The sequence below is a fragment of the Heterodontus francisci genome, chromosome 11 (genome assembly GCF_036365525.1).
Source record: "Heterodontus francisci isolate sHetFra1 chromosome 11, sHetFra1.hap1, whole genome shotgun sequence".
Classification (NCBI taxonomy): Eukaryota; Metazoa; Chordata; class Chondrichthyes; order Heterodontiformes; family Heterodontidae; genus Heterodontus; species Heterodontus francisci.
In genome coordinates this window covers 34,124,344-34,152,285 of record NC_090381.1, presented here as the reverse complement: position 1 = coordinate 34,152,285, position 27,942 = coordinate 34,124,344, and the positions used below count along the sequence as shown (strand labels likewise).

Genomic DNA, 27,942 nt, shown 5'->3' with positions numbered 1-27,942 from the left:
CTCTTAGACTGCCTGGCGGTCACCCATCTCTCTCTGCCAGCATGCTCCTAACCTGCTGAATGACCACCTCCCTAAATGTGCTATCCACGTAGTCCTCTGCTTCGCGGATGCACAACAGTGACTCCAACCGCCGCTCGAGTTCCGAAACCCGCAGCTCAAACTGCTGCAACCGGTGACAGTGTTTGTCTCAGACATGTGGTGCATCCATGACTTCCCACATACCACAGGATGTACATTCGACTTGGCCGAGCTGACCTGCCATAACGTAACTTTAAAAATGTTTTATTACAATGAAAAATAAGATAACTTACCAGTAACTCACCAATCAGCTTCTTCCCCTGTACCGAAGAGAGAGGCAGCTACTGGAGGCTGAAAAAAGGTAGAAGAAAAAAAGAAAGAAAGGAGCCTCTCCCTCACGCACCAAGCTCCCACTTTACACTCTGTGACAAGCAGCACTGAGAGTCCCCTAAAGTTATACTCTGAACACAATGCTGTCAGCTCTGCTAGAGCTCAGAAACCAGATTAAGCTAGCTACAGCTACTCTGAGTGTTTGTATACCCATGTTTAAAACTGCAAGAAACCTAACTTACCTCTTAACTGAAACAGGAATTTCAATTAATTGCTAGATGTAAACAAAACAAAAACTTGTCTTGAGAGATTAACCCTTAAAATCCACTAATTTACCAAACTCCTTTCTTCACACTCCATGCAGAAGGCCACTTAGTGTAGTGATTGTTGACTAGGTAGTAAAGAAAATGACTAGATTTGCGATTGAGTTAGGACTAGATTGACGAGGTATTATCCTAGAAACAGGATGGAGGTGAAAGTGGTAGAAGTGAGCCAAGAAGAGGAGCTAAATGATTGGGACTAGTCAAGTCCTCTTGTTCCTGTCTCTCTTTTGCTGACACTTGGAGGTTTCACTGCAGGACTCTTCACGAGTACAATGATTATTGTGCCCAGTGAGATTGTGTTTGCTCTGCTTATACCACAGGAATTTATTATTTGGATACCTTTCCTATAGTTATGCTCATGAGATGGTGTCACGGAGTGTAGAACCAGCACAAACCTTAACAGTGATGAGTTTGTTGCTCTGGTTTAAAAAACTATCTTTAATTGGTCCGGGGTGTTCACATAGGAACATAAGAGCAGGGGTAGCCATTCAGCCCATCAAGCCTGCTCTGCCATTCAATATGATCATGGCTGATCATCACTTCAATGCCTTTTTCCCACACTATCCTCATATCCCCTTATGTCATTTGTATTTAGAAATGTGTCAATCTCTGCTTTAAACATACTCAATGACTGAGCTACCACAGCCCTCTGGGGTAGAGAGTTCAAAAGATTCACAACCCTCTGAGTAAAGAAATTTCTCCTCATCTCTGCCCTAAGTGTCTTCCAACTTGTTTTGAAATTGTGTCCCCTGGTTCTAGACTCCCCAACCTTTTTCAAAATAGTAAACATTTGTTTCAATGCATTTCCTGTTCGTTGAAATTAGATTATTGCTTCCTCTACTGCTCCCTCCCTACTTTCGAACTGCAGTACAATTGGGATATTTGAAGGCAGGATTTTGAGCTGTAAAGTGCTGGGGTGAAATATTAGTGAATACAAGTCTGTCATTCTATAATACTGGGGGCCAGTTTGGTATAGGTCTGTCACTGGATTGCACTGGGGGCCAGTTTGGTATAGGTCTGTCACTGGATTACACTGTGGGATGGTGTTGATGCCTGTCTGTCACAGGATAATACTGGAGGATAGTATTGTATAGATCTGTCACCATAACACTGGTGGCAGGGGGAAACAGTATGGATATAGGTCTGTCACTGTATAACACTGGGGAGCACTATGGCTACAGCACTGTCATTGTATAACAAGAGGGAGCAGTATGGGTACAGGTCTGTCACTGTATAACACTGCGGACGGGTACAAGTTATTTCTCTAACACCGGAGGATAGTATAGTATAGATCTGTCATCATGTAACACTGGGGGCCACTCTGAGTACAGTTGTGTCACTGTATAACACTAGGAGGCAGTACGAGTACAGGTCTATCATCGTATAACACTAGAGAAGCAGTATAGGTACAGATCTGTCACTGGGGGAGCAGTATGGGTACAGGTTTGTGACTGTATAAAACTAAGGGAGCAGTATGGGTACAGATCTGTTAGTGGGGGAGCAGTATAGGTACAAGTTTATCACTGGGGGAGCAGTGTGGGTACAAATTTGTAACTGTATAAAACTGGGGGAGCAGTATGGGTACAGATCTGTCACTGGGGGAGCAGTATAGGTACAAGTTTGTAACTGTATAACATTGGGGGAGCAGTATGGGTACAGATCTGTCACTGGGGGAGCAGTATAGGTACAAGTTTGTAACTGCACAACATTGGGGGAGCAGTATGGGTACAGATCTGTCACTGGGGGAGCAGTATAGGTACAAGTTTGTAACTGTATAACATTGGGGGAGCAGTATGGGTACAGATCTGTCACTGGGGGAGCAGTATAGGTACAAGTTTGTAACTGCACAACATTGGGGGAGCAGTATGGGTACAGATCTGTCACTGGGGGAGCAGTATAGGTACAAGTTTGTAACTGTATAACATTGGGGGAGCAGTATGGGTGCAGATCTGTCACTGGGGGAACAGTATGGGTACAAGTTTGTAACTGTATAACATTGGGGGAGCAGTATGGGTACAGATCTGTCACTGGGGGAGCAGTATAGGTACAAGTTTGTAACTATAACATTGGGGGAGCAGTATGGGTACAGATCTGTCACTGGGGGAGTAGTATAGGTACAAGTTTGTAACTGTACAACATTGGGGGAGCAGTATGGGTACAGATCTGTCACTGGGGGAGCAGTATGGGTACAAGTTTGTAACTGTATAACATTGGGGGAGCAGTATGGGTACAGATCTGTCACTGGGGGAGCAGTATAGGTACAAGTTTGTAACTATAACATTGGGGGAGCAGTATGGGTACAGATCTGTCACTGGGGGAGCAGTATGGGTACAAGTTTGTAACTGTACAACATTGGGGGAGCAGTATGGGTACAGATCTGTCACTGGGGGAGCAGTATGGGTACAAGTTTGTAACTGTATAACATTGGGGGAGCAGTATGGGTACAGATCTGTCACTGGGGGAGCAGTATGGGTACAAGTTTGTAACTGTATAACATTGGGGGAGCAGTATGGGTACAGATCTGTCACTGAGGGAGCAGTATGGGTACAAGTTTGTAACTGTCTTAAACTGGGGGAGCAGAATGGGTACAGGCCTGTCACTGTATGACACTGGAGGATGGTGTGGGAGCAGGTCTGTCACTGTATAGCACTGGAGGATGATGTGGGTACAGGTCTGTCAATGTATAACACTGAAAGAGCAATGCAGGTACAAGTCTGTCACTGTATAACACTAGGGGGCAGTATGGGTACTGGTCTGTCACTGTAGAACACTCAGGCTGTGTGGTACAGATCTGTCACTATAATACTGGATCATAGTATAGTGTAGATTTGTCACTGTATAACACTGGAGGATAGTATAGATCTGTCACTGTATAACACTGGAGGATAGTGTAGGTCTGTCAGTGTATAACATTGGAGGATAGTGTAGGTCTGTCATTGTATAACACTGGAGGATAGTGTAGATTTGTCACTGTATAACATTGAGGACCAGTACGGGTACAGGTCTGTCACTGCATAACACTAGGGACCAGTATAGGTAATAGGTCTGTCATTGTTTAGTACTGGGCCAAAGTGTAGATCTGTCACTGTATAACACTGGAGGATGGTGTAGATAAAAACATAGAAAATAGGAGCAGGTGTCGGCCATTAGGCCCTTCGAGCCTGCTCCGCCATTCATTATGATCATGGCTGATCATCCAACTCAGTAACCTGCTCCCGCTTGCTCTCCTTATCCTTTGATCCCTTTCGCCCCAAGAGCTATATCTAACTCCTTCTTGAAAATATACAATGTTTTGGCCTCAACTGCTTTCTGTGGTAGCGAATTCCACAGGCTCACCACTCTCTGGGTGAAGTAATTTCTCCTCATCTCAGTCCTGAAAGGTTTACCCTGTATCCTTGGACTATGACCCCTGGTTCTGGACTCCCCCACCATCGGGAACATCCTTCCTGTATCTACCCTGTCAAGTGCTGTTAGAATTATCTAGGTTTCTATGAGATCCCCCTCACTCTTCTGAACACCAGCGAATACAATCCTAACTGACTCAACCTCTCCTCATACGTCAGTCCTGCTATCCAAGGAATCAGTCTGGTAAACCTTCGCTGCACTCCCTCTATAACAAGAACATCCTTCCTCAGATAAGGAGACTGAAACTACACACAATATTCTAGGTGTGGCCTCACCAAGGCCCTCTATAATTGCAGCAAGACATCCCTGCTCCTGTACTCGAATCATCTCGTCTATGAAGGCCAACATACCATTTGCCTTTTTTACCGCCTGTTGCACCTGCATGCTTATCTTCAGCGACTGGTGTACGAGAACACCCAGGTCTCATTGCATATTCCCCTCTCTCAGTTTATAGTAATTCAGACAATAATCTGCCTTCCTGTTTTTGCTACCAACGTGGATAACCTCACATTTATCCACATTATACTGCATCTGCCATGCATTTGCCCATTCACTCAACTTGTCCAAATCACCCTGAAGCCTCTCTGCATCCTCCTCACAACTCACCCTCCCACCCAGTTTTGTGTCATCTGCAAATTTGGAGATATTACGTTAGTTCCCTCATCCAAATCATTAATATATATTCTCAATAGCTGGGGTCCTAGCACCGATCCCTGCGGTACCCCACTCGTCACTGCCTGCCATTTGGAAAAAGACCCGTTTATTCCGACACTTTGTTTCCTGTCTGCCAACTAATTTTCTATCCATCGCAATACACTACCCCCAATCCCATGCGCTTTAATTTTACATGCTAATCTCTTATGTGGGGCTTCTGAAAGCCTTCTGAAAACCCAAATAAACCACATCCACTGGCTCCCCCTCATCAACTCTACTTGTTACATCCTCAAAGAATTCGAGTAGATTTGTCAAGCATGATTTCCCTTTCGTAAATCCATGCTCACTCTGCCTGATTCTACCACTGTTCTCCAAGTGCTCTGCTGTAAAATGTTTTATAATGGACTCTAGAACTTTCCCCACTAATGACATCAGGTTGTTTGGTCTATAATTCCCTGTTTTCTCTCTACCTCCCTTTTTAAATAGTGGGGATACATTAGCTACCCTCCAATCTTTAGGAACTGTTCCAGAGTCCATAGAATCTTGAAACATGACCACTAATGCATCCACTGTTTCTAGGGCCACTTCCTTAAGTGCTGTGGAATGTAGATTATCAGGCCCTGGGGATTTATTGGCCTTCAATCCCATCAATTTCCCCAACACCATTTCTCTACTAATACTGATTTCCTTCAGTTCCTCCCCCTCACTAAACCCTGTGTTCCCCAACATTTCTGGTATGATATTTGTATCCTCCTTTGTGAAGACAGAGCCAAAGTATGCATTTAGTTGGTCAGCCATTTCTTTATTCCAGATAATAAATTGCCCTGTTTCTGACAGTAAGGGACCTACATTTGTCTTCACCAATCTTTTTCTCTTCACATACCTGTTGAAAACTTTACAGTCAGTTTTTATGTTCCCCGCAAGCTTACTCTTGTACTCTATTTTCCCCTTCTTAATCAATCCCTTGCTCCTCCTTTGCTGAATTCTAAAATGCTCCCAATCCTCAGATCTGTTGTTTTTCCTGGCAAATTTGTATGCCTCTTCCTTGGATCTAATGCTATCTCTAATTTCCCTTGTAAGCCATGGTTTGGCTACCTTTCCCATTTTACTTTTGTGCCAGACAGGAGTAAACAATTGTTGCAGTTCATCCATGCGCTCTTTGAATGTTTTGCCATTGCCTTTCCACCGTCATCCCTTTAAGTAACGTTTCCCAATCCATCATAGCCAACTCGCGCCTCATACCATCGTAGTTTCCTTTATTAAGATTCAGGACCCTAGTCTCAGAATCAACAATGTCACTCTCCACCTTCATGAAGAATTCTATCATATTATGGTTGCTCATCTCCAAGGGGTCTCGCACAACTAGATTGTCAATTATTCCTCTCTCATTGCACAATACCCAGTCTAAGATGGCCTGTTTTCTCTTTGGTTCCTCAACGTATTAGTCCAGAAAACTGTCCCGTATACACTCCATGTATTCCTCTACAGTATTGTGACTAGTTTGATTTGCCCAATCTATATGCAGGTTAAAGTCATCCATAATTACAGATGTTCCTTTATCGCATGCATCTCTCATTTCCTGTTTAATGCCATTCCCAACATCACCACTACAGTTTGGGGGTCTATATACAACCCCCACTAACATTTTTTGCCCCTTAGTGTTTCTCAGCTCTACACATACAGATTCCACGTCGTCAGAGCTAATATCTTTCCTCACTATTGTGTTAATTTCCTCTTTAACCAGCAATGCAACTCCACCGCCTTTTGCTTTTTGTCTGTCCTTCCTAAATACTGAATACCCCTGGATGTTCATTTCCCATCCCTGGTCACCTTGCAGCCATGTCTCCGTAATCCTGACTATATCATACCCGTTTACATCTATTTGCGCAATTAATTCATCCACTTTATTGCGAATGCTCCACGCGTCTGTCACTCTATAACATTGGGGACCAGTATGGGTACAGGTCTGTCACTGCATAACACTGGGGGCCAGTATAGGTAATAGGTCTGTCATTGTGTCGCACTCGGGGTTAGTATAGTATAGATCTGTCACTGTATAACACAGAAGGACAGTATGGGTACAGGTCTGTCACAGTATAACACTGGAGGACACTATAGGTGCAGATCTGTCACTATAACACTACAGAACAGCACTGGTGGGTATAGATCTGTCATTGTATAACACTTCACTGCAGTACTAATGGGTATAGGTCTGTCATTGTATAACACTTTGGTGCAGCTCTAGTGGGTACACGTCTGTCTCTGCATTCACTCGGGTGCAGGTCTGTCACTCGTGGTGATAGTAATGGTGAAATCAGTTTGAAGTGATGAACTAATAATTCACAACATTTCGGCATGTTAGTTTCCACATACCTAGTTACCCTATGGTTTTTCGTGCGTCATAGTTGCATCTCTTTAAATTGGGCTAAGCTGAATGACCAGAGTGAACTTCAATAATAGCTGATCAGCTTAATTACTACCTGTTTTTGCATTCAGTCTTCCTCTCAAATAGAAGAGTGGGAGATTTGCAGTGCTGATGCTTGACTACTGTGAGCCCCATTCACTCCAGCTCCCAGGTCAGGCACTGGGCATTTAACTATTGGAGTAAATAACTGTACCGTTTGAACTTGACCATTTTTTAGGCATGATTCAGCTGGAGTTTCAGAACAGTGGTGAATGTGCAGCTGTGATATAAGAGGGATAACCATTTGCGTGCTGTAGTTGTAATGGTTTGTAATAACCTCTCCTTGGATCCTTAGAGGTTGTGCCAGCAGAAGGGTCCTAAATATAGATGGATAGATGCAAGGTCAATGTTGTATCTTTTGAAAGTCAACCATAAGCACACGGGGGCCACAGCAGGAGAATCATTCCTGTCCACTGCGCTCCCATGCTGTAGTCATTTCCTGTAATATCCTTGTCTGACCTAGTTCAGTGGAAAGCAGTTTTCTGCATTTTAAAGGATTATTTTCTTCTTTAAGGCATCCTCAGATGAATAAAAACATTCTTTCTTTTCCTGTTCTGCTCACTTTATGATTCGTAGTAACTGGATAATGTGCCGCTCACATGGTGACCTTTTCATTTTATGATTTTTGGCAAACCCTTGGAGCAATTGGTAACATTCAGCAATCCTTCTTGGAGAAGCTCCGTTGTTCGGTTTGACGTTCAGTGAAGCATACTGCTCCTTAAGCAAGAAGGGGAGGTACCCTTATACTTTTCTGCCATTTTTGTTTTAATCAAAATAAACTTATGTGAACAACAACGTGCATTTATATAGTGCCTTTCATGCAGTAAACATGTCGCAAGGCGCTTCCTAAGAGCATTGTTAAGCAAAATTTGACACGGAGCCATTAAGGAGCTATTCGGACAGGTTACCAAAAGCTTGGTTGAAGAGTTAAGTTTTAAGGAGCATCTTAAAGGAGGAGAGAGAGTAGAGAGATTTAAAGCAGGAATTCCAGAGCTTAGGGCCTAGGCAGCCAAAGGCACTTATTTTCTAAAACAAGCCCCAGTGTCAGCTTGGTTCCAGTGGTAATGACTCCCCTTTTAATCATTTTTCTTTATTCGTTTGTGGGCTGTGGGCATCGCTGGCTAGGCCTGCAATTATTGCCCATCTCTAATTGCCCTTGAGAAGGTGGTAGTGAGCTGCCTTCTTGAACCGCTGAAAGCCTTGGGTATAGGTAAACCAACAGTGCTGTTAGGAAGGGAGTTCCAGGATTTTGACCCGGCGACAGTGAAGGAACAGCAATATAGTTCCAAGTCAGGATTGTGTGTGGCTTGGAGGGGAACTTGCAGGTGGTGATGTTCCCATGCATCTGTTGTCCTTGTCCGTCTAGGTGGAAGAGGTTGCAAGTTTCGAAGGTGCTGTTGAAGGAGTCTTGGTGAGTTGCTGCAGTGTATCTTGTAGATGGTACACACTGCTGCCACGGTGGTGGAGGGAGTGAATGTTTAAGGTGGTGGATGGGGTGCCGATCAAGCGGGCTGCTTTGTCCTGGATGGTGTTGAGCTTCTTGAGTGTTGTTGGAGCTGTACACATCCAGGCAAGTGGAGAGTATTCCATCAGAATCCTGACCTGTGCCTTGTAGATGGTATTGTGGAGACAAGAAGATGAGTTACTTGCCACAGAATTCCCAGCCTCTGACCTGCTCTTGTAGCCACAGTATTTATGTGGCTGGTCCAGTTCAGTTTCTAGTCAATGGTAACCCCCAGGATGTTTCAAGAGGAGATGGTTAGATTTTCTCTTGTTTTAGATGGTCATTGCCTGGCACTTGTGTGGCGTGAATGTTATTTGCCATTTATCAGCCTAAGCCTGTATGCTGTCCAGGTCTTGCTGCGTCTGGACATTGGCTGCTTTATTATCTGAGGAGTCGCGAATGGTGTTGAGCATTGTGCAATCATCAGCGAACATCCCCAGTTCTGACCTTATGATTGAAGGAAGGTCGTTGATGAAGCAGCTGAAGATGTTTGAGCCTAGGACACTACCCTGAAGAACTCCTGCAGTGATGTCCTGAGACTGAGATGATTGATCTCCAACAACTACAACCAACTTCCTTTGTGCTAGGTATGACTCCAACCAGCGGAGAGTATTCCCCCTGATTGCCATTGACTTCAGTTTTGCTGGGGCTCCTTGATGCCATACTCAGTCAAAAACTGCCTTGATGTTAAGGGCAGTCACTCACACTTCACCTCTGGAGTTTAGCTCTTTGGTCCATGTTTGGACTAAGGCTGTAATGAGGTCAGGAGCTGAGTGGCCCTGGCGGAACCCAAACTGAACATCAGTGAGCAGGTTATTGCTGTGCAAGTGGCACTTGATGGCACTGTCGACAACCTCATCCGTCACTTTACTGATGATCGAGAGTAGACTGATACAGCGGTAATTGACCGGGTTGGATTTGTCCTGCTTTTTGTGTACAGGACATATCTGGGCAATTTTCCACATTGCCAGTGGTCTGGCTGTACTGCAACAGCTTGGCTAGGGGCGAGGCTAGTTCTGGAACACAAGTCTTCAGTACTTTTGCCGGAATGTTGTCAGGGCCCATAGCCTTCTTGATATCATGTGGAGTGAATTGGATTGACTGAAGACTGGCATCTGTGACTCTGGGGACCTCAGGAAGAGGCCGAGATGAATCATCCACTCGGCATTTCTGGCTGAAGATGGATACAAATGCTTCAGCCTTGTCTTTTGCTGGGCTTCCTCATCGTTGAGGGCAGGGATATTTGTAGAGCCTCCTCCTCCTGTTAGTTGTTTAATTATCCACCACCATTCACGACTGGATGTGGCAGGACTGCAGAGCTTTGATCTGATCCATTGGTTGTGGGATCGCTTAGCCCTGTCTATCACATGATGGTTTTGCTGTTTGGCAGGCTGACACCTCATTTTTAGGTATGCCTGGTGCTGCTCCTGGCATGCCCTCCTGCACTCTTCATTAAACCAGGGAAGATGGTAATCAGCAGGAGGTTCCCTTGCCTGTGTTTGACCTGATGCCATGAGACTTCATGGGGTCCAGAATCAATGTTGAGGACTCCCAGGGCAGCTCCCTCCTGACCATATACTACAGTGCTGCCACCTCTCTTGGGCCTGACCTGCCGGTGGGACAGAATGGTGATGGTGGTGTCAGGGACACTGTCTGTAAGGTATGATTTTGTGAGTATGACTATGTCAGCTGTTGCTTGACATGTCTGTGGGACAGCTCTCCCAATTTTGGCGTAAGCCTCCAGATGTTAGTAAGGAGAACTTTGCAGGGTCAACAGGGCTGGGTTTGCCGTTGTCGTTTACAGTGCTTCGGTCGATGTCGGGTGGTCTGTCCGGTTCCATTCCTTTCTTAGACGTAGTAGCGGTTTGGTACATCTGAATGGCTTGCTAGACCATTTCAGAGGGCATTTAAGAGTCAATCACATTGCTGTGGGTCTGGAGTCAAATATTGGCAGATTTCCTTCCCTAAAGGACACTAGTGAACCAGATGGATTTTCCAGATATTTATTAATTGAGTTCAAATCTGCTGTGGTGGGATTCGAGCCCATGTCCCCAGAGCGTTAGCCTGGCCTGTGGATTACTGATCCAGTGACATTACCACGACGCCACCATCTCCCCATTAGTGGGTTCCAGCCCTCTTCTCCTTATACAATGTTTTGAAGTGACATAGCTACTTAAGAGATGTATCTCCCCAAATAAAGCAATGTTCCTTCTGATGATAAGGGAAATGCTAACAAGCCTTTAGAATATGGGGGTGACTAACAACCTTCAGAGCATATGGGGGACCTTTAACTTCAGTTTACACTTAAGATGGTAAAATTAGACCTGAAGGAATACTTGAAGAAGGTGTGGAATAATATTTAAAAGGACATTGGATTAAAAAAATCTTGAGGCTGAATGTGGAAAGGTCATTTGGCCTCGAATCTCAGAATACTGAAAGAGGTTGGAGAGGAAATGGCACTCGCCATAATTTTTGCCAAATCTTTGGAAGTAGAATTAGAGGGTAGGGTGTGTTCAAGGAAGGGGAATGGGATAAACCAGGAAATTATAGGCTGGTAAGTGTTATTTCAGTTGTGTATAAACATTTAGAATACAAAATACAGGATAGAATTAGTGAACACTTAGAAAAGCATGACCCGATCAGAGATGGTCAGCATAGATGTGTAAAGTGCAGGCCATGCTTCATTAATGTACCCAATTTTTTTTTGAGAAATTCACAAAGCATTCATAAATAGGATGTTAGATTTTGTCTTTCTGGATTTTCAGAAGATATTGTGTAAGGTTCACATAAAGTTTCGGCACCAAGTATTAATGGGAATAGAGCACATTAAAGGAAGGGGTAGGGGACAGCAAGCGAAGGGTATGGATGAGTGGGAGTCAGATTGGTGGGGTATCAATAGTGGTGTGTCCCAGGGGTCTGTGCTGGGAGTTCTTTTGTTTTTCATACATGTCAATAATTTGGACATAAACTCAAATGGAATAGAGGACGAAAGTTTGGTGACGGCTCCAAAATAGGGGGAATAGCAAACTGTGAGGAAGAATACAGGAGGAGATCAACAGGTTAGTAGATAGCTGACAGATGCAGTTCAATGCAGAGAAATATACAGTGCAAACAGTGAAATGAGGTGTAGCTAGATTGGTACAGTTCTTAATAGTGGAGAAAAAGATCGAGGGGCGTGCTGGTCAAGATGTCCTAAAAAATTAGTGAGATCACAGGTGTTATACATAGGGGTATTATTGGATCTGAAAAAAAAAGGAAGTGATTTTGAATTTGTTTGTTGCACCATAGGGTAATATGTGCAGTTCTGACACTTCAGTAGAAGAAGGATCTATGAGCTATGGAAATGGTACAGCAAAGACTCACTGGAATGATACTGGGAATGAGAAATTACAGTTAAGAAAGTTTTTTTTAAAAAAAGAGACGTCACTGGAGCAGAGAAGGTTATGGAGGAGTCTAATTGAGGCTTTCAAAATTGTGAAAGATTATACTAATTGGTGAATTGGTAACAACAATAATTTGTATTTAGGTAACACATTTAATATAATAAAACACCCCAAGATACTTCACAGAGGCATTAAATAACAAAGTATAACACCGAGCTATATAAGGAGATATTAGGTCAGATGATCTAAAGCTTGTTCAAAGAGGGAGGTTTGAAGGAGTGTCTTAAAGGAGGAAAGTGAGGTGGAGAGGCTTAGGGCCTAGGCAGCTGAAGGCATGGCCACCAATAGTGGAGAGATGAAAATTGGGCATGCTCAAGAGGCCAGAATTAGAGGAGCTTGGAGAGTTGTGGCATTTGAGGAGATTGCAGGGATAGGGATAGGGAGGGGCAAGGCCATAGAGGCATTTGAAAACAAGGATGAGAATTTTAAAATCAAGACACTGTTTAACTTGGAGCCAGTATAGGTCAGCGAGCACAGGGATGATAGGTAAATGGCATTTGGTGCAAGTTGGGACATGAGCAGCAGAGATTTGGATGACCTCAGGTTTACAGAGGGTAGATTGTGGAAGGTCAATCAGGAGTGTATTAGAAGAGCCAAGTCTGGAGGTAACAGGCATGATGAGGGTTTCAGCAGCAGAAGAGCTGAGGCAAGGGCAGAGATGGGCGACGTTACGGAGGTGGAAATAGGCGTTCTTAGTGACTATGCACCAAGGTTGTGAACGGCCTAGTTCAGCCTCACAGATGCCAGGGTGAGGACATGGACTGAAGATAACTGAACTGAAGATGATCATTCGAAGGATGAAAGGAGAAATTAGAAGTTTTTTCATTGAGGGTCATTCAAACATGGAATGATGGAAAGAATTGGCATTTATATTGCGCTTTTTACAACCTCAGAACCTCCCAAAGTGTTTTGCAACCAGTGAAGAATTATTGAGTGCTTTATCACAAGCAGTTATTGAGGCAGAGACTATAGTATTAGTTGAAAGGAGATTGGATAAGTATTTGAAAATTAATAATAAAAGGATAAGAAGGCCAGATAAATGGTTTTAGAGTAAATAGAAAATCTTATACTTTTCAGGGCGTTAGAAAGGAAAGTTGTGCCTTTATGTCCTCTAGTAACACTAGAAACAAATCCCATTCTCCTTTTTTTAAATTTCCAAAATATACTTTATTCATAAAAAAACTGCAAAAAATACATTACAAAACAGTTCCAAAAAGCGCAAAGTCAAACAATGCAAAGAGATCAGTTTCCTTCAATGCAGGAGTGAGTTGCCTCACAACCCTTCCATTTCATTTTACATGCTATGTACATTTTACAGCAAAACAAATATTTTCTGGATACATTCTAAGGTTTCCCAAGGAGCCAGCCCCTCAGTTCACCTTGGTTGGGGTGGTCTTTCCCCATTGAGCCTTTGCCGCGGCTGCCCCAAGCTTTAGTGCGTCTCTCAGCACGTAGTCCTGGATCTTGGAATGTGCCAGTCCGCAACATTCGGTCACGGACAGCTCTTTGCGCTGGAAGACCAGCAAGTTTTGGCAAGACCAAAGGGCGTCTTTCACCGAATTGATATTCCTCCAGCAGCAGTTGATGTTTGTCTCAGTGTGTGTCCCTGGGAACAGCCCGTAGAGCACATTCCGTGCAGACCACTGCCTGATGGATTGGTGGTCAAAGGTGTTTTTCTGTAGAAACTTTTCCACAAAGGATAGGTGGTACGGCATGGACCAACCCGCGGCAATGTGACCAGACCCATCTGTCGCAACACTGGGGACAGATAGAACCTTAGCACGTAGTGAGACTTGGAGTTTGCGTACTGGGGGTTTACGCACAGCTTGATGCAGCCGCACACGAAGGTGGTCATCAGGATGAGGGCGGCTTTGGGTACATTTTTCCCGCCCTTATCAAGGGGTTTGAACATCGTGTCCCTCCGGGCCCGGTCCATTTTGGATCCCCATATGAAGCGGAAAATGGCTCGGGTGACCGCCACGGTGCAGGAGTGGGCTATGGGCCAGACCTGCACCACATACAGCAACAATGTGAGCGCCTCGCATCTGATGACCAGGTTCTTACCCACAATGGAAAGAGATCGCTGCTCCCACATGCTCAGCTTATGATGTATCCTGGCTACTTGCTCCTTCCAGGTTTTGGTTCATGCCCCGGCCCCTCCGAACCATATCCCAAACACCTTTAGGTAGTCTGACCTGACGGTGAAGGGGACAAAGGACCAGTCAGCCCAGTTCCCAAAGAACATGGCCTCGCTGTTGCCATGTCCCATTCTCCTGATAGAGCAAATAAAGCAGGCAAAGCAAGCTACAGTGTTAGTCTGCAAGGGAATAAAGGAAGTACTTGCATATAGCATCTTATTTTTATAACCATTTTTGAAGTGAATCAGCTGTTATTATGTAGGCACTCAGCAGCCAACTTGTGCACAGGAAGGTCCCACAAATGTTCAGTGAGATAAGCAAAGAGTTAATCTGTTTTGTGGTGTTTCTTGAGTTGTTAGCCAGGCCACTAGGAGAACTCCCTGTTCTTCTGCAAGAAGTGCCATGGGATTCTTCACATGCATATAAACAGACAGACAGGAACTCAGTTTAACATTTGATCTGAAAGATGGCACAAATGCAGTGAAGCACAAATTTTGCAGTCATCACAGGCTGTAATTGAACTGGTCACTAGTTCTATGATACAACCTTCAACACCGACTCATGCAATCTAATGTCTGGCGCAAAATAAACTCAATTCTCCTGGGGAGCTGGGTGGTGTTGTGGTTTAGACACTTGCCTTTCATCTCTGAAGGCTGGATTTCAATCCAGCCAGAATGATGGGAATTAAACTTCCTGTTTCTGCTGGCTATAAGAGTCTGATGTAAAATGAATTTAAACAGTGACGATTCACACTAGAAACTAATCCTGATTTGACACTAATTGGCTATCTGGCCCAGAGAAGTTATGGGTTGGTTCATGTGAGAAATGAAAAAATGCAAATAGATGGTGGTCTTCTGGAGGTTAGGCTGAGGGATCTGGTGGCAAAGAAGGGAGAACTTGACTCTGCATCTGACTCTGCAGCATGCTGGAGTTTCCCATGCTGACACAGGGCATCTGAAATAGGAAGAGGTCCATTCCTCAGCACTAACTTCACTTTGATGAGCGCAACAATTTTTTTTCTAATTTAAAGGAAGCACAACACTGAAATCTAGTGCTTGTTTAGTCAGATGAGTACGCCAGCACCAACAATCACCAAGGACTTTAAATGCTGTAAAACTCACTATCACTGTCGCTCACAGTCGCATTGGTTATACAAGAGACCACGAGTTGTTGCATTTGTCTTGGGCTCATGACGTGCATATGTAAGGAGCAGTTACACTGTGTTTCCTGTGTTACTCAAAATAGCATAGATAAGAGAGCATGCCGAGAAACCTAACTTTGCTCAGTTGTTTCAAGCCATTCAAAAATTTCTGCTAATGATTGGTTTCATTTAGCCTTTACTTCGAGTTAAAGATTGATTAAAGGATATGCTGTGAAAGTGGATGGATGGGGTTGGTCTGTTGTAAAAAGATGGAATTTTTGGGGCTTAACAATCTTTTCATCTTTCTAAAATTGCCTGTGTTCCTCTCTGTTGGGTAGTATGTACAGTTTCAACCTGTCATAAATTAAAAGAATGACAGATTAAGATTAACATTCTGGCATGTCACATCCCCCATTGTCTACACAGATGGAACCCAGCTGAGCACAGAGAAGGCAGAATCCTGCACATCTGTATGTCTTCAGCAATCCAGTATCACTGACGGAACACAGTGCACAAAATTAAAAACTTCTACCCAGCGCCACTGTTGAACCAGATCCAGGAGATTGCTGCCTGAACATGATCAAGCTCCCTGGCTGCCTCCTAACTGCAGGCTAGCACTGCATTCCATTAAAGGGCTCTCTCTCCACCACTGCTGCCAAAGCACTGTGGGTTAAATTGTAATGGAGAAGTGATGAATTGTGAGACTCACTCCTTACAACCAATCATCTTTGTACAGCCTTGAAGCATGCATTGGGTGGAGTCACCTTATTTTACCCCTGTGGCAACTCCATTTAAGCATATCTTGAGGCACACATGTTAGCACATTAGAGTTGCTTGCATATTTCAATGTCCTTCAAACCAGATACCATCTTATCCAGACTAAAACTTTCTCTGCATACCAAAAATCCCCTCTTACCTTCTAAAAGGCTACATTCCCATCAGAACTCTATATATAGATTAAAACAGCAACCCGCAGAGTTAAGTATTTTACTTAATTTAGAAAGTGTGGACCTACATCAATAACTCTGCTGCAATAACCTTCTCAATGAATGTAAAACGGTGGAACTAGCCCTAGCTGAGTGCAGCAGAACTCCCAAGTTCTGCAGGAGGTAGGGAGAACCACCACTCCGGAGTGAATGTAATGTAGGCGCTTCCTAGTGGGTTGTAGTTGGATGGGGTGATGAAGGCAGTGAATCTCTGGGGTTGCAAGCTCCTGGTTTATAATGATAGGTGTCTACTTTACTTTAACCTACCTGAGATTCAGAGGCGGTCCACAACCTCGTCTACAACTAGAAGTGGGAAATCTGGAGGAGAATGGTGTCCAAAGGCAGCTCCTTTGCTCAGCTATTTTGTAATCCTCTCAATTAGCAGGATCATACTTGAGACTCCTGGCAGACAAGCAGACGCATTGCCAACAGTCTGTTTAAAGAAATGCTGTCTATTATGACCCCACTGAAACATCTGTTACAGTTAAGTCTGTGCACCATTAAGATATTTGGTATTTTTCTGTTTTTGTTAAGTTCTTTATATAGTCATCTCAGGATGATCTCATTAGGAGTATGAAGCCTGGAATGAGGGAGTGGAACTACAAGCAAGAGTCATGCTATTTGCCAGAATTGGTGAAGCATTCACTCAGTAGAGTTGCATTATTATAGTCTTGTGGTCTATACCTAAAGAGAACTCATTCCAACATGTCCTCATTCAGCTCCCTGTATAACTGTCAGATGTGTGTCTTCTGTAATGGCAATAGTTAGGTATATAAGTGATTGCAGTAACATGTAGAATCTTGCTCCAGAATGTTGGAGAGGATCATTCTACTCTACGCTGTAAAACTATTGTGAGTAATTTGTAAATTGCCAGCAAATCCTGGTAATTTCACTAAAATATATGGTAACGCAGTCCCTGAAATAGTCAAATCAGTGATTGCTCTGATATCATATTGTCAGGCTCAGTAACACCTTCCACTCAGTGCCCAGTGTTACTGACACCATTTCTCCAAGGTTTCCACAGATCTTCTGCCAGTGTTACGACAGATGATCAGGAGAGCCCCCTGCAGAGATTCTACCCCAGGATTTTTCAACCGTATAATTTTAATCTGCAGAATGCAGATTGTGGTATTGGTGGACAGGTCATTGAAACCATTTTGTGGCAGCCATAACTAAGGCAAATGGGATGTTGGGATAAATGAGCACATGGAATAAAACACAAATCACAGGATGTGATACTGAGTCTATAAAGGGGATTCAGTCATCGACATCTAGAGTAGTGTGTAGTTCTGGTCATCATCTTACAGGAAGGACATGAGGACACTGGAAAAGTTTCACCAAAGGGTTACTCATCTGATACCTGTTATCGGACTCCTGAATGACAGAACTGAGTTTTAGAATGGAGAGAGAAGACTGAGAGAGTGTCTTATTGGGGTATGCAAGATCCTTAAAAATATCAACAAGTTGACTTCTGAGAAACAGCTTACCATGGTCCCGAGAGTGTCAAAAGAGGACTTGGAGGAGGGAAAGTGAATGGGACAGATATAACTACTTCACAGGGCGGGTGGTAAATGCTCGGGATAGTCTGCATGGGGCTGTGATCAAGGTCGGTAACATTAGTGATAATGTAGAGTTGGAATGACATTTGCCATGAATGTCAGTTGAGACATTTGTGTAGGGAACATTGTCTTCTATGTTTTGGACAGCAGGGCCAACCAGATGAACCAAAATAGCTGTTTATGATCCTGTATATTCCTATGTTTCTATGAAAACTGATTGACTGAATGTGGAGCAGTGAGAAGGTCTGCTCAGTGACAAAGCAGAATACTGACTCTGTGCCATTTTAAGACAATAGTTAAGCCACAGTTCAGAGTACTGTGTGGAGCACCAGGCACCCCTTTGTAGAAAAGACATTAAAGCATGGGGAGTGCTGAGCATGAATTCACCAGGATGATGCCAGAGATGAGAAGCTGTAGTTAGAGACTTGAGATACTGGAACTGCTTATACTGGCTCATATGAGACAAAGATGAAATTTGATAGAAGTTTTTAAGACTATGAAAGGTTTTGACAGAGTGAATTAGCAAAGAATATTTCCTCTGGTTGAGGAGTCAGTGACAAGGTGTCATCGATTTTAAAATTGTTACTGAGAGCGTAGAGAAGGGTTGAAGAAATTTCCTTTCACATTTTCTATTTAAAGCTGCCATAGAAAGTGGTTGAGGCAGTGATAATTGCAACTTTTAAGGAAAAATGGAGAATTATTTGAAGCATGAGGAGGTACAGACTTTGGTGGGGGGGGGGTGGGGAGAGAGAGAGAGAGAAGGTCGTTGGATTTAGTTTGGAATTGCTCTAGCAAAGCAGTAGAACAGACAAGATGGGCTGAATGATCTCCTGAGCTGTAAAGTTCTGTGTTCTATCTGGTCTGGCTTAAGTAGGTGGCTGAGGAGGTTGATGGGAGCTGGAGCTGATCAGAGGTATTTTGGTACTGTGAGAACGAAGCAGCATGGTTTTGTTTCTATTGAGCTGAAGAAAATTAAAGTCTGTCCAAGTCTTGATGTCAGACAGCATAGGCTTGGACTTGTTGGTGGAGGAGAGGTAGATGTGGCTGTGTGAAGGCTGACCATATGCTTGTACACGATTTCTTCATAGGGATAGCATGTGGAATCATAGAATGACATAGCCCAGGAGGAGGCCATTCGGTCCTGTGTGCCAGTGCCAAAGCCTTGGCAGAGTTATCCAATTAATCACATTCTGATGCCCTTTCCCAAATACCCTGTACATTTTTAGCCTTCAAGTATTTATACAATTCCATTGTGGATGATAAATAAGTAGATCAAGGAAACAGCAGTGGGCAAGCAGCAGATGATTATACAAGCATGGGAGGAGAAAATATTTGAGGAGTTGCAGTGGCTACATTGGAACAGATAAGAATGTAACCAGGAGTGAATGTTGTCATGATAATGGAGCAGATGGAGAAGTCAGGAACTTTGAAAGTGATAAAGAAACGAGTTTGCAGATGTGCAGCAAGTTATTGGTGGCTTAAGGCTAAGAAATTAACATTTTTTTGCAACATATACATAAAAATTGTGGGTTTTCTTTTCCTCTCTTGAGAGCACTAGCTCTCTCTGGCTTCCTGGTTGTCATCCACCCTCCAGTATCTCATTCAAGTGATTCTAAATATATGAGGTTGGCCATTGAGTACTAGCAGCCTATTCAATGCAGAGGGCATTACAACTGAGACTGATTCTGTTCCCTTCCAATGTTCACACACGCACTTTTCCTGCAGGAATCACTGGATAATCAGGAGCATAAGTCCTGTCTGATCACCCTAACCCAGCTCAAGGGCACGGAAGCCAATTATATTGTTCTACTCTGGCTCTATCAGTGGAAATTTTTTAAAAATCTATTGTGCTGTCCATTACCATTTAAGGATGTTGGGAATACGTTGAGAAATCAATGAGATTTTAAGCCATAGGCCTTGACTGCATTATATGTATGCTAGAGGATCTGTAATATAGCAGAATTGTCACAGAATTGTCAAACGTACAGCAGAGAAGGAGGCCATGCATGCAACTCATTGCACCTGTGTTGTGCTAACTCTTCAACTGCAGATATCTACTCTAATCCCATTTCCCTCCACCTTACTTCCATGTTCTACCTTTTCAAACACTTAACTCATCAATTTTTAAATTATAATATAATCTCATCATTACTGGGGTTCATTTCGAGAGGGATAGAATTTTAAAGCAGAAAAAGTAATGTTAAACTTATAAAGAGCTTTGGTTAGTCCACACTTGGAGTACTGTGCACAGTTCAGGTTTCCATATCACAAAAAGAACTGAGAGGATACACTTATCAGGAAAGGCTGAACAAGCTGGGACTCTTGTCCCTAGAAAAGGGAAGGCTGAGCAGTGACCTGATAGAGGTTTGTAAGTTTATCAAAGGGTTTAATAGGGTGCATGTAGAGGAAATGTTTCCACTGGTGGGGAGTGTAAAACTATACAATATAAGATAGTCACTAATAAATCTAATAGGGAACTCAGGGCAAAATTCTTCACTCAGAGTAGTTAGAATGTGTGACGTGCTACCACATGGAGTAGTTGAGGTGAATAGCATAGATGTATTTAAGGGGAAGCTAGGTAAACACATAAAGGTGAAAGAAATATAAGGATATGCTGATTGGGTTACATGAAGAAGTGTGAGAGAAGGCTCATATGGAACATAAACACAGGTTTTGACAGTTGCACGAATGGTCTGCTTCTGTGCTTTAGGCTCTATATAATTGCAATTGAATTGCAGGAAAATTCACACCCTAGTAATGCAACAGAAAGTTATATTTATATTGTCCCATTTAAATTGTAAATACGTCTCAAGGTTCTTCACAGGAGTGTTATCAGATAAAATTTGACACCGAGCCACATAAGGAGTTATTAGAACAGGTGACCAAAAACTTGGTCAAAGACGCAGGTTTTACACTATGATCTACTCTACAGTAACTCTTGCTTGCACATTTTGCTTTCTAAATGACGGAGGGGTGGGGAATATCCAGTCTTCCAGTTCCATGTCTTGTGCTTCTATGCCTAAAGGGTGAGGATTGCAGCTGTGTGCCAATTCCATCTTCTGTGCCTTCAGTTCTAAACACTGGGTTTTCATTCCCCACAGGCTATTATAAAAGAAGGGCTTCTGATGAAACAGACAAGTTCATTTCAGCGCTGGAAGAAAAGATACTTCAAGCTTCGGGGACGGACACTGTATTATGCAAAGAATGCAAAGGTGATTTTGAAAAATTCTTTGCAACTTATCAACTGTAGGTGTGTAGCAGAAACTGTGATGTTTACCCGCTCCAGCATTCAGCGGTGTGGTTGACAAGATGATTTAGTGTGATAACAAAAGGTGTTTTTTTACACTATCAGTGTCCTTCACGCTGTAATTCAGTTTTATCAGCCAGGCCAGTGCAACGACTTGTCACATATATCGGAATTCAGCAATAGACCAGTGAAAGCTTGTAGCTAAACTCCACACTCACTTGGCCTTTTGCACTCCATTGGTCTTTCACTGCTAAGGGTACACAGGATAGGAAATTAAATTGCATTCCATCTGGCCATCCCGGTGTCTAAGAAATATATTTCACAATAGCTGCCAAACCCCTCTATCAAATTTTTTCTCCGGATACTTACTCATCAATGTAAAAAAATTATTCTTAAAGGACTGAGAGTGCCAAAAAATGAATAAGTTTCCAAGCCCAGATGTTATGCACCCCAGAATATTGAAAGAGTTTAGTGAGGAAGTAGTGGAGAGGGATAAAAGTACATTTTTCATTAGACATTAAAGCTGTGCCAGAAGACTAAAAGGTACAAATGTTACATTCTGTTAAAAAAGGGAGAAAGAGATAGGCCAGGCAACTACCAACTGGTTAGTTTCACATTGGTAGCAGGAAGATGACTAGAGACCATAGCAAGAGATAATATAAATACTTTGCAGAGCGTGAGCTGACAGGCAATCATCAACATAGAATTGTGACAGTTTGTTCATGTTTGACTAACTTGATCGAATTGTTTGCGAGCATATTATGCTGAGTTCTGCAGGTATAACCACCTTAAATAGCATTTATGTAGCTTCTTTAATGTAGAAAAACATCCCAAGGCACTTGACACAGATGGACTCAAAAAATACGTGCTGGAACAATGACCAGAATCTTGGGTCAGAGGTGGGTTTTAAGGAGCGTCTTGCAGAAGAGAAGGAGCTGGAAAGGCTGAAGGGCATGAGGAGGGAGATCTAGATGTGCGGCCTTGGCAGTTGAAATCGTAGCCAGCAATGGTAAGGTGACGGGAGGGGCTGCACAAGAGGTTAGCGTCAGAGGAATGGAGAGACAGGGAGAGGCCATGCCTTGAAGGTATTTATTTATTAGTCATTCAGGATGTGGGTGTCGCTGGCCAGGCCAGCATATATTGCCCATCCCTAATTGCCCTTGAGAAGGTGGTGGTGAGCTGCCTTCTTGACCCGCTGCAGTCTATGTGGGGTAGGTACACCCACAATGCTGTTAGGAAGGGAGTTCCAGGATTTTGACCCGGCGACAGTGAAGGAACAGCGATATAGTTCCAAGTCAGGATAGTGTGTAACTTGGAGGGGAATTTGCAGGTAGTGGTGTTCCCATCCATTTGCTGCCCTTGTCTTTCCAGTTGGTAGAGGTCGCGGGTTTGGGAGGTGCTGTTTAAGGAGCCTTGGTGCGTTGCTGCAGTGCATCTTGTAGATGGTACACACTGCAGCTACTGTGCGTCGATGGTGGAGGGAGTGAATGTTTAAGGTGGTGGATGGGGTGCCAATCAAGTGGACTGCTTTGTCCTGGATGGTGTTGAGCTTCTTGAGTGTTGTTGGAGCTGCACCCATCCAGGCAAGTGGAGAGTATTCCATCACACTCCTGACTTGTGCCTTGTAGATGGTGGACAGGCTTTGGGGAGTCAGGAGGTGAGTTACTCACCGCAAGATTCCTAGCCTCTGACCTGCTCTTGTAGCCACGGTATTTATATGGCTACTGCAGTTCAGTTTCTGGTCAATGGTGGCCCCGAGGATGTTGATAGTGGGGGATTCAGCAATGGTGATGCCGTTGAATGTCAAGGAGAGATGGTTAGATTCGTTCTCGTTGGAGATGGTCATTGCCTGGCACTTGCCACTTATCAGCCCAAGCCTGGATATCGTCCAAGTCTTGCTGCATTTCTACACGGACGGCTTCAGTATCTGAGGAGTTGCGAATGGTGCTGAACATTGTGCAATCATCAGCGAACATCCCCACATCTGACCTTATGATTGAAGGAGGATCATTGATGAAGCAGCTGAAGATGGTTGGGCCTAGGCCACTACCCTGAGGAACTCCTGCAGTGATGTCCTGGAGCTCAGATGATTGACCTCCAACAACCCCAACCATCTTCCTTTGCACTATGTATGACTCCAACCAGTGGAGAGCTTTCCCCCGATTCCCATTGACTTCAGTTTTGCTAGGGCTCCTTGATGTCATACTCGGTCAAATGCTGCCTTGATGTCAAGGGCAGTCACTCTAACCTCACCTCTTGAGTTCGGCTCTTTTGTCCATGTTTGAACCAAGGCTGTAATGAGGTCAGGAGCTGAGTAGCATGGCGGAACCCACACTGAGCGTCACTGAGCAGGTTATTGCTAAGCAAGTGCTGCTTGATGGCACTGTTGATGACACCTTCCATCATTTTACTGATGATTGAGAGTAGACTGATGGGGCGGTAATTGGCTGGGTGGAACTTGTCCTGCTTTTTGTGTACAGGACATACCTGGGCAATTTTCCACATTGCAGGGTAGATGCCAGTGTTGTAGCTGTACTGGAACAGCTTGGCTAGGGGCGAGGCAAGTTCTGGAGCACAGGTCTTCAGTACTATTGCCGGAATATTGTCAGGGCCCATTGCCTTTGCAGTATCCAGTGCCTTCAGTCGTTTCTTGAAATCACGTGGAGGGAATCGAATTGGCTGAAGTTTGGCATCTGTGATGCTGGGGACATCAGGAGGAGGCCGAGATGGATCATCAACCCGGCACTTCTGGCTAAAGATTGTTGCAAATGCTTCAGCCTTATCTTTTGCACTGATGTGCTGGGTTGCCCCATCATTGAGGATGGGGATATTTGTGGAGCCACCTCCTCCAGTTTGTTTAATTGTCCACCACCATTCACGGCTGGATGTGGCAGGACTGCAGAGCTTAGATTTGATCCGTTGGTTATGGGATCGCTTAGCTCTGTCTATCGCATGCTGCTTATGCAGTTTGGCACGCAGATAGTCCTGTGTTGTAGCTTCACCAGGTTGACACCTCATTTAGAGAGCTCCTGGCATGCCCTCCTGCACTCTTCATTGAACCAGGGTTGGTCTCCTGGCTTGATGGTAATGGTAGATTGGGGAATATGCCTGGCCATGAGGTTTCGGATTGTGGTTGAGTACACTTCTGCTGCTGCTGATGGCCTACAGTGCCTCATGGATGCCCAGTTTTGCACTGCTCGATCTGTTCGAAATCTATCCCATTTAGCACGGTGGTAGTGCCACACAACACGATGGCATGTATCCTCATTGTAAGAATCAATGTAAGAATCAACCACATTGCTGTGGGTCTGGAGTCACATGTAGGCCAGACCAAGTAAGGACAGCAGATTTCCTTCTCTAAAGGATGTTAGTGAACCAGATGGGTTTTTACAACAATTTACAATGGTTTCATGGCCATCATTAGACTAACTTTTTAATTGCAGATTTATTAATTAAATTCAAATTCCACCTTCTGCTGTGGTGGGATTTGAACCCATGTCCCCAGAGCAATACCCTGGGTCTCTGGGTTACTAGTCCAGTGACAATACCACGATGCCGCCGCCTCCCCTCGAGGATGAGAATTTTAAATTTGATGTGTTGAGGGGCCAGGAGCCAGTGTAGCTCAGCGAATGTAGGGGTAATGAGTGAGCAGAACTTGCTGTGGAATAGGATGTGTGCAGCAGAGTTTTGGATTTGCTTAAGTTTACAAAGGGCATTGTTTGGGAGATTATTGGAATAATCGAGTTTGGAGTAGGGTCTGGATAAGGATTTCAGCAGCAGTTAGGCTGAGATGGGCCATACAGGGTGATAGTGTTATGCAGCTGGAAATAGGTGATCTCTGTCATGGAAAGCAAATTAAGTTGCAAGCTTAGTTCAGGGCTGAATGGGATACCAAGTTTGCAAACAGCCTAGTTCAGTTTGAGACAATGTCTGGGAAGAGGGATAGAATCGGTGGCAAGGGTGCAGAGCATGTAGCGGCGTCAAAGACGATAGCTTCAGTTTTCCCATTGTTTAACTGAAGGACACTGGCTCATCCAAGACTGGATGTTGGACAATCAGCCTGACGACACAGGTTGATGGGTCGATAAAGGTAGTGGAGAGGTAGAGCTGGGTGTCACAGCATAACAATCCCAACCTTCTAAAATTGTTGTTAATTATCACTGGATCTAAGAAAAATGTTTCATCAGTTTTTTTTTCTGTTAGATAAACACACAAGCCATGTTCTGAAGGAGAGATGTTCGAATCATACAACATGTCTATCAGCAAATGGAAAAGCAGAAAGCAGTTTGGCAGGGGACCCTCTTATCAGAACATAAATCTGCCTTTTCTCTTTGAGCTGCTGTTTGATCTGCTGTGTTCCAGCATTCACAGCTTTTCTTTTTATCTCCAGTTTTGTGGAGGGACTATTTATTCTGAGAAAAAAGGGTCCATTTGTATGGTATGTAGGTGTTACCACCCAATCTCCTGACAGATCTGTATTGCCCAATTCATAGTCCTTGTAGCACTATATCCTGGAATTCTCACAACATGGGTCTACTTATGAATTTGTGACAGGTGTCTTGGGCCAGTTTATTTAAGCAATGCTAATGGCATGTACAAGCCTCAGGTAAATATGTCATTTAGCCAAATCAGGTCACGCCAAATTTCATGAATTCGGTTGAGGCTCCACCCATGTGGTGGTAGCCTCACCCATAAAAATATGGTACATGAGTTCTACCAAAGACGGTCTGCTGTTGTTTTTGCTGCCATTCAGTTCAGCTTTTTGTCTTTGAAAAATTTTGATGGTCATTTTCTGATCCTGTTTCAAGACTTTTTTGGGTCCCTGATGCCGCCTTTTACACAATCATCACATTTGCTGCACATTTAAAATGGCTTCATCATTACAAGATGCACCTAGAAAAAATGGGATGATGGGACTCACTGTGGATAATGTAGATCATATTCATCCTTCCTAATATCCTCTACTTTGTCTGTATCCCTTATTAAAAAATTACACCTTTGTGAAGTGTTTTGGGATGTTTTTCTACATTAAAGAAGTTATTACATGTATGTTATTTGTATCTACACACTCATTTGAAATTTTAAACTGGAAGTAAATTTTGAGCAAGTTCAGCCCAAAATTAATTGTCCTTTTGGTGTAATTGTTTCTCAGTGGCCATGACATCAGTGGGGCTGGAGCTTGGTAGCACAGGCGAAACACTTCAAGGTCTGAGACTTTTTGGCAGGATCTCATTATAATTTTTTTTCCCATTTTCCACCTGGCAGCCTGCCAAATTGACAAGCTGGACAGGAAATCCAGCGACGGGGTCCACAGCCAGGGACCCTTGGGACAGTGCCCACAAATCAAGAGGGTGCGAGAGATCAAGACTTAGGTTGGGGTGGAAAGAGAGCAACAATCGAGAGTGAGGGAAAGAGTGAGGGATCAGTTCTTGGGTGGGGTGAAGGGAGTGACAATTGAGAGTGAGGGAGAGAGGTCAAGGCTTGGTGGAGGGCAAGGAGAATGCAGCAGTTAGGAGAGAGGCATCAAGCAAGAGGTCAAGGCTTGAGGGCAGCAGTCGGGAGGAAGCAAGAGATCAGGGTTCAGTGGGGAGAGGAAGAGAATAGCAATCAGGAGTGAGAAAGAGGTGGGGGTAAGGAGAGTGGCAATTGGGAGTGAGAAAGAAGTAGGGGCTTGGTGGGGGCTGCTCCTGGGGTGTTTCTCGAGCTCTGGAAAACCAGCTGGCAACTATTAAATTTAAAGCAGCTTCCAAATTCCACTCTGGAAGTCTGATTGAAAGTGTCCTGCCGCCATAAAAACAGCAAGTGGGCATGTACATGGTGGGTTGGGGGACGTGTTCCACAATCATGAGAGGGTTAATATCGTGGTCTACATCTCTCCGTGTCAATTGTATATTAATTGTATGCAGCAGGTGGGCATTAATTGGTGGTTCACATGAGTCATTATAAATAGACACAGACTGAAACTGGTTGTTTGGGTTGGAGGCATACGCTTGAAATGTATAACTAAATAAATATAAAAGTGTGTAAATATTGGCTCCAGTTCTACCCTTTCCCAATTGGCTTTCTGGAGAAGAACACCCTGTGTCTTTGCCCTATTCATCAACACTCCTTGTGGCTTTGTTCCTTCCATTTATCAAACATCCAGTGGCTTTTCAATGCATTCCATGATCTTTTCTGACATTCTCCCCTCTTCCACTGAAAGCACTGACTCTTGCTGGATGCTGCCCTCCAGTTCCTTAGCCAACTGACCATTTTCACATGTGAACTCAGAGTGTTAGCAGGCTGCTCCACTATGGGAAGGGTAGGGGGAGTGGATCACAGCCAAACCTAATTCTGTCCTCACCTGACATCTGCAGATGGCACTTTCCAGCAGGGGTCACTGGATAGTGATTAGGAGCAGGAAATATAGCCCAGGGCTGCTGAGGCTAATTGTAGTGTCCAAACTGCTGCCCCGGGTGACATCAGCTAACTCAGCACAAGCTGGGGATCAAACCTGGAACCTTGCTGGATTGTATGGCTCAGATATCTCTGGGATCTGAGCCATTTAAGGGGTTCTGATTTCCACAAACCTTATTTTAACACAGAAGATTGCTTGTGCGGGGGATAGGAGTTATTGAGAAGGTAAAGGTTTGCTCTATTTTTATCATTAGTGGCCACGTTTCTTGTAATGTTCCTGCTTCCTCTTTTTGTCCACTTTCCTAGCCTCTTTTGGTTGATGTTTTGCCGTTGT

At 43.9% G+C, this 27,942-nt stretch overlaps 1 protein-coding gene across 8 annotated transcripts in view; it reads left to right on the top strand.

The window, feature by feature from the left end:
- LOC137375194 (diacylglycerol kinase delta-like) overlaps positions 1 to 27,942 on the top strand; it is a 158,230-nt gene that overhangs the window by 18,183 nt on the left and 112,105 nt on the right. For all 8 annotated transcript variants that reach the window (XM_068041971.1, XM_068041972.1, XM_068041969.1 and 5 more), the window contains exon 2: positions 21,067 to 21,177. In XM_068041971.1, coding sequence (XP_067898072.1) covers positions 21,067 to 21,177 — 111 coding nt within the window. The remainder of the gene's footprint in view (positions 1 to 21,066; positions 21,178 to 27,942) is intronic.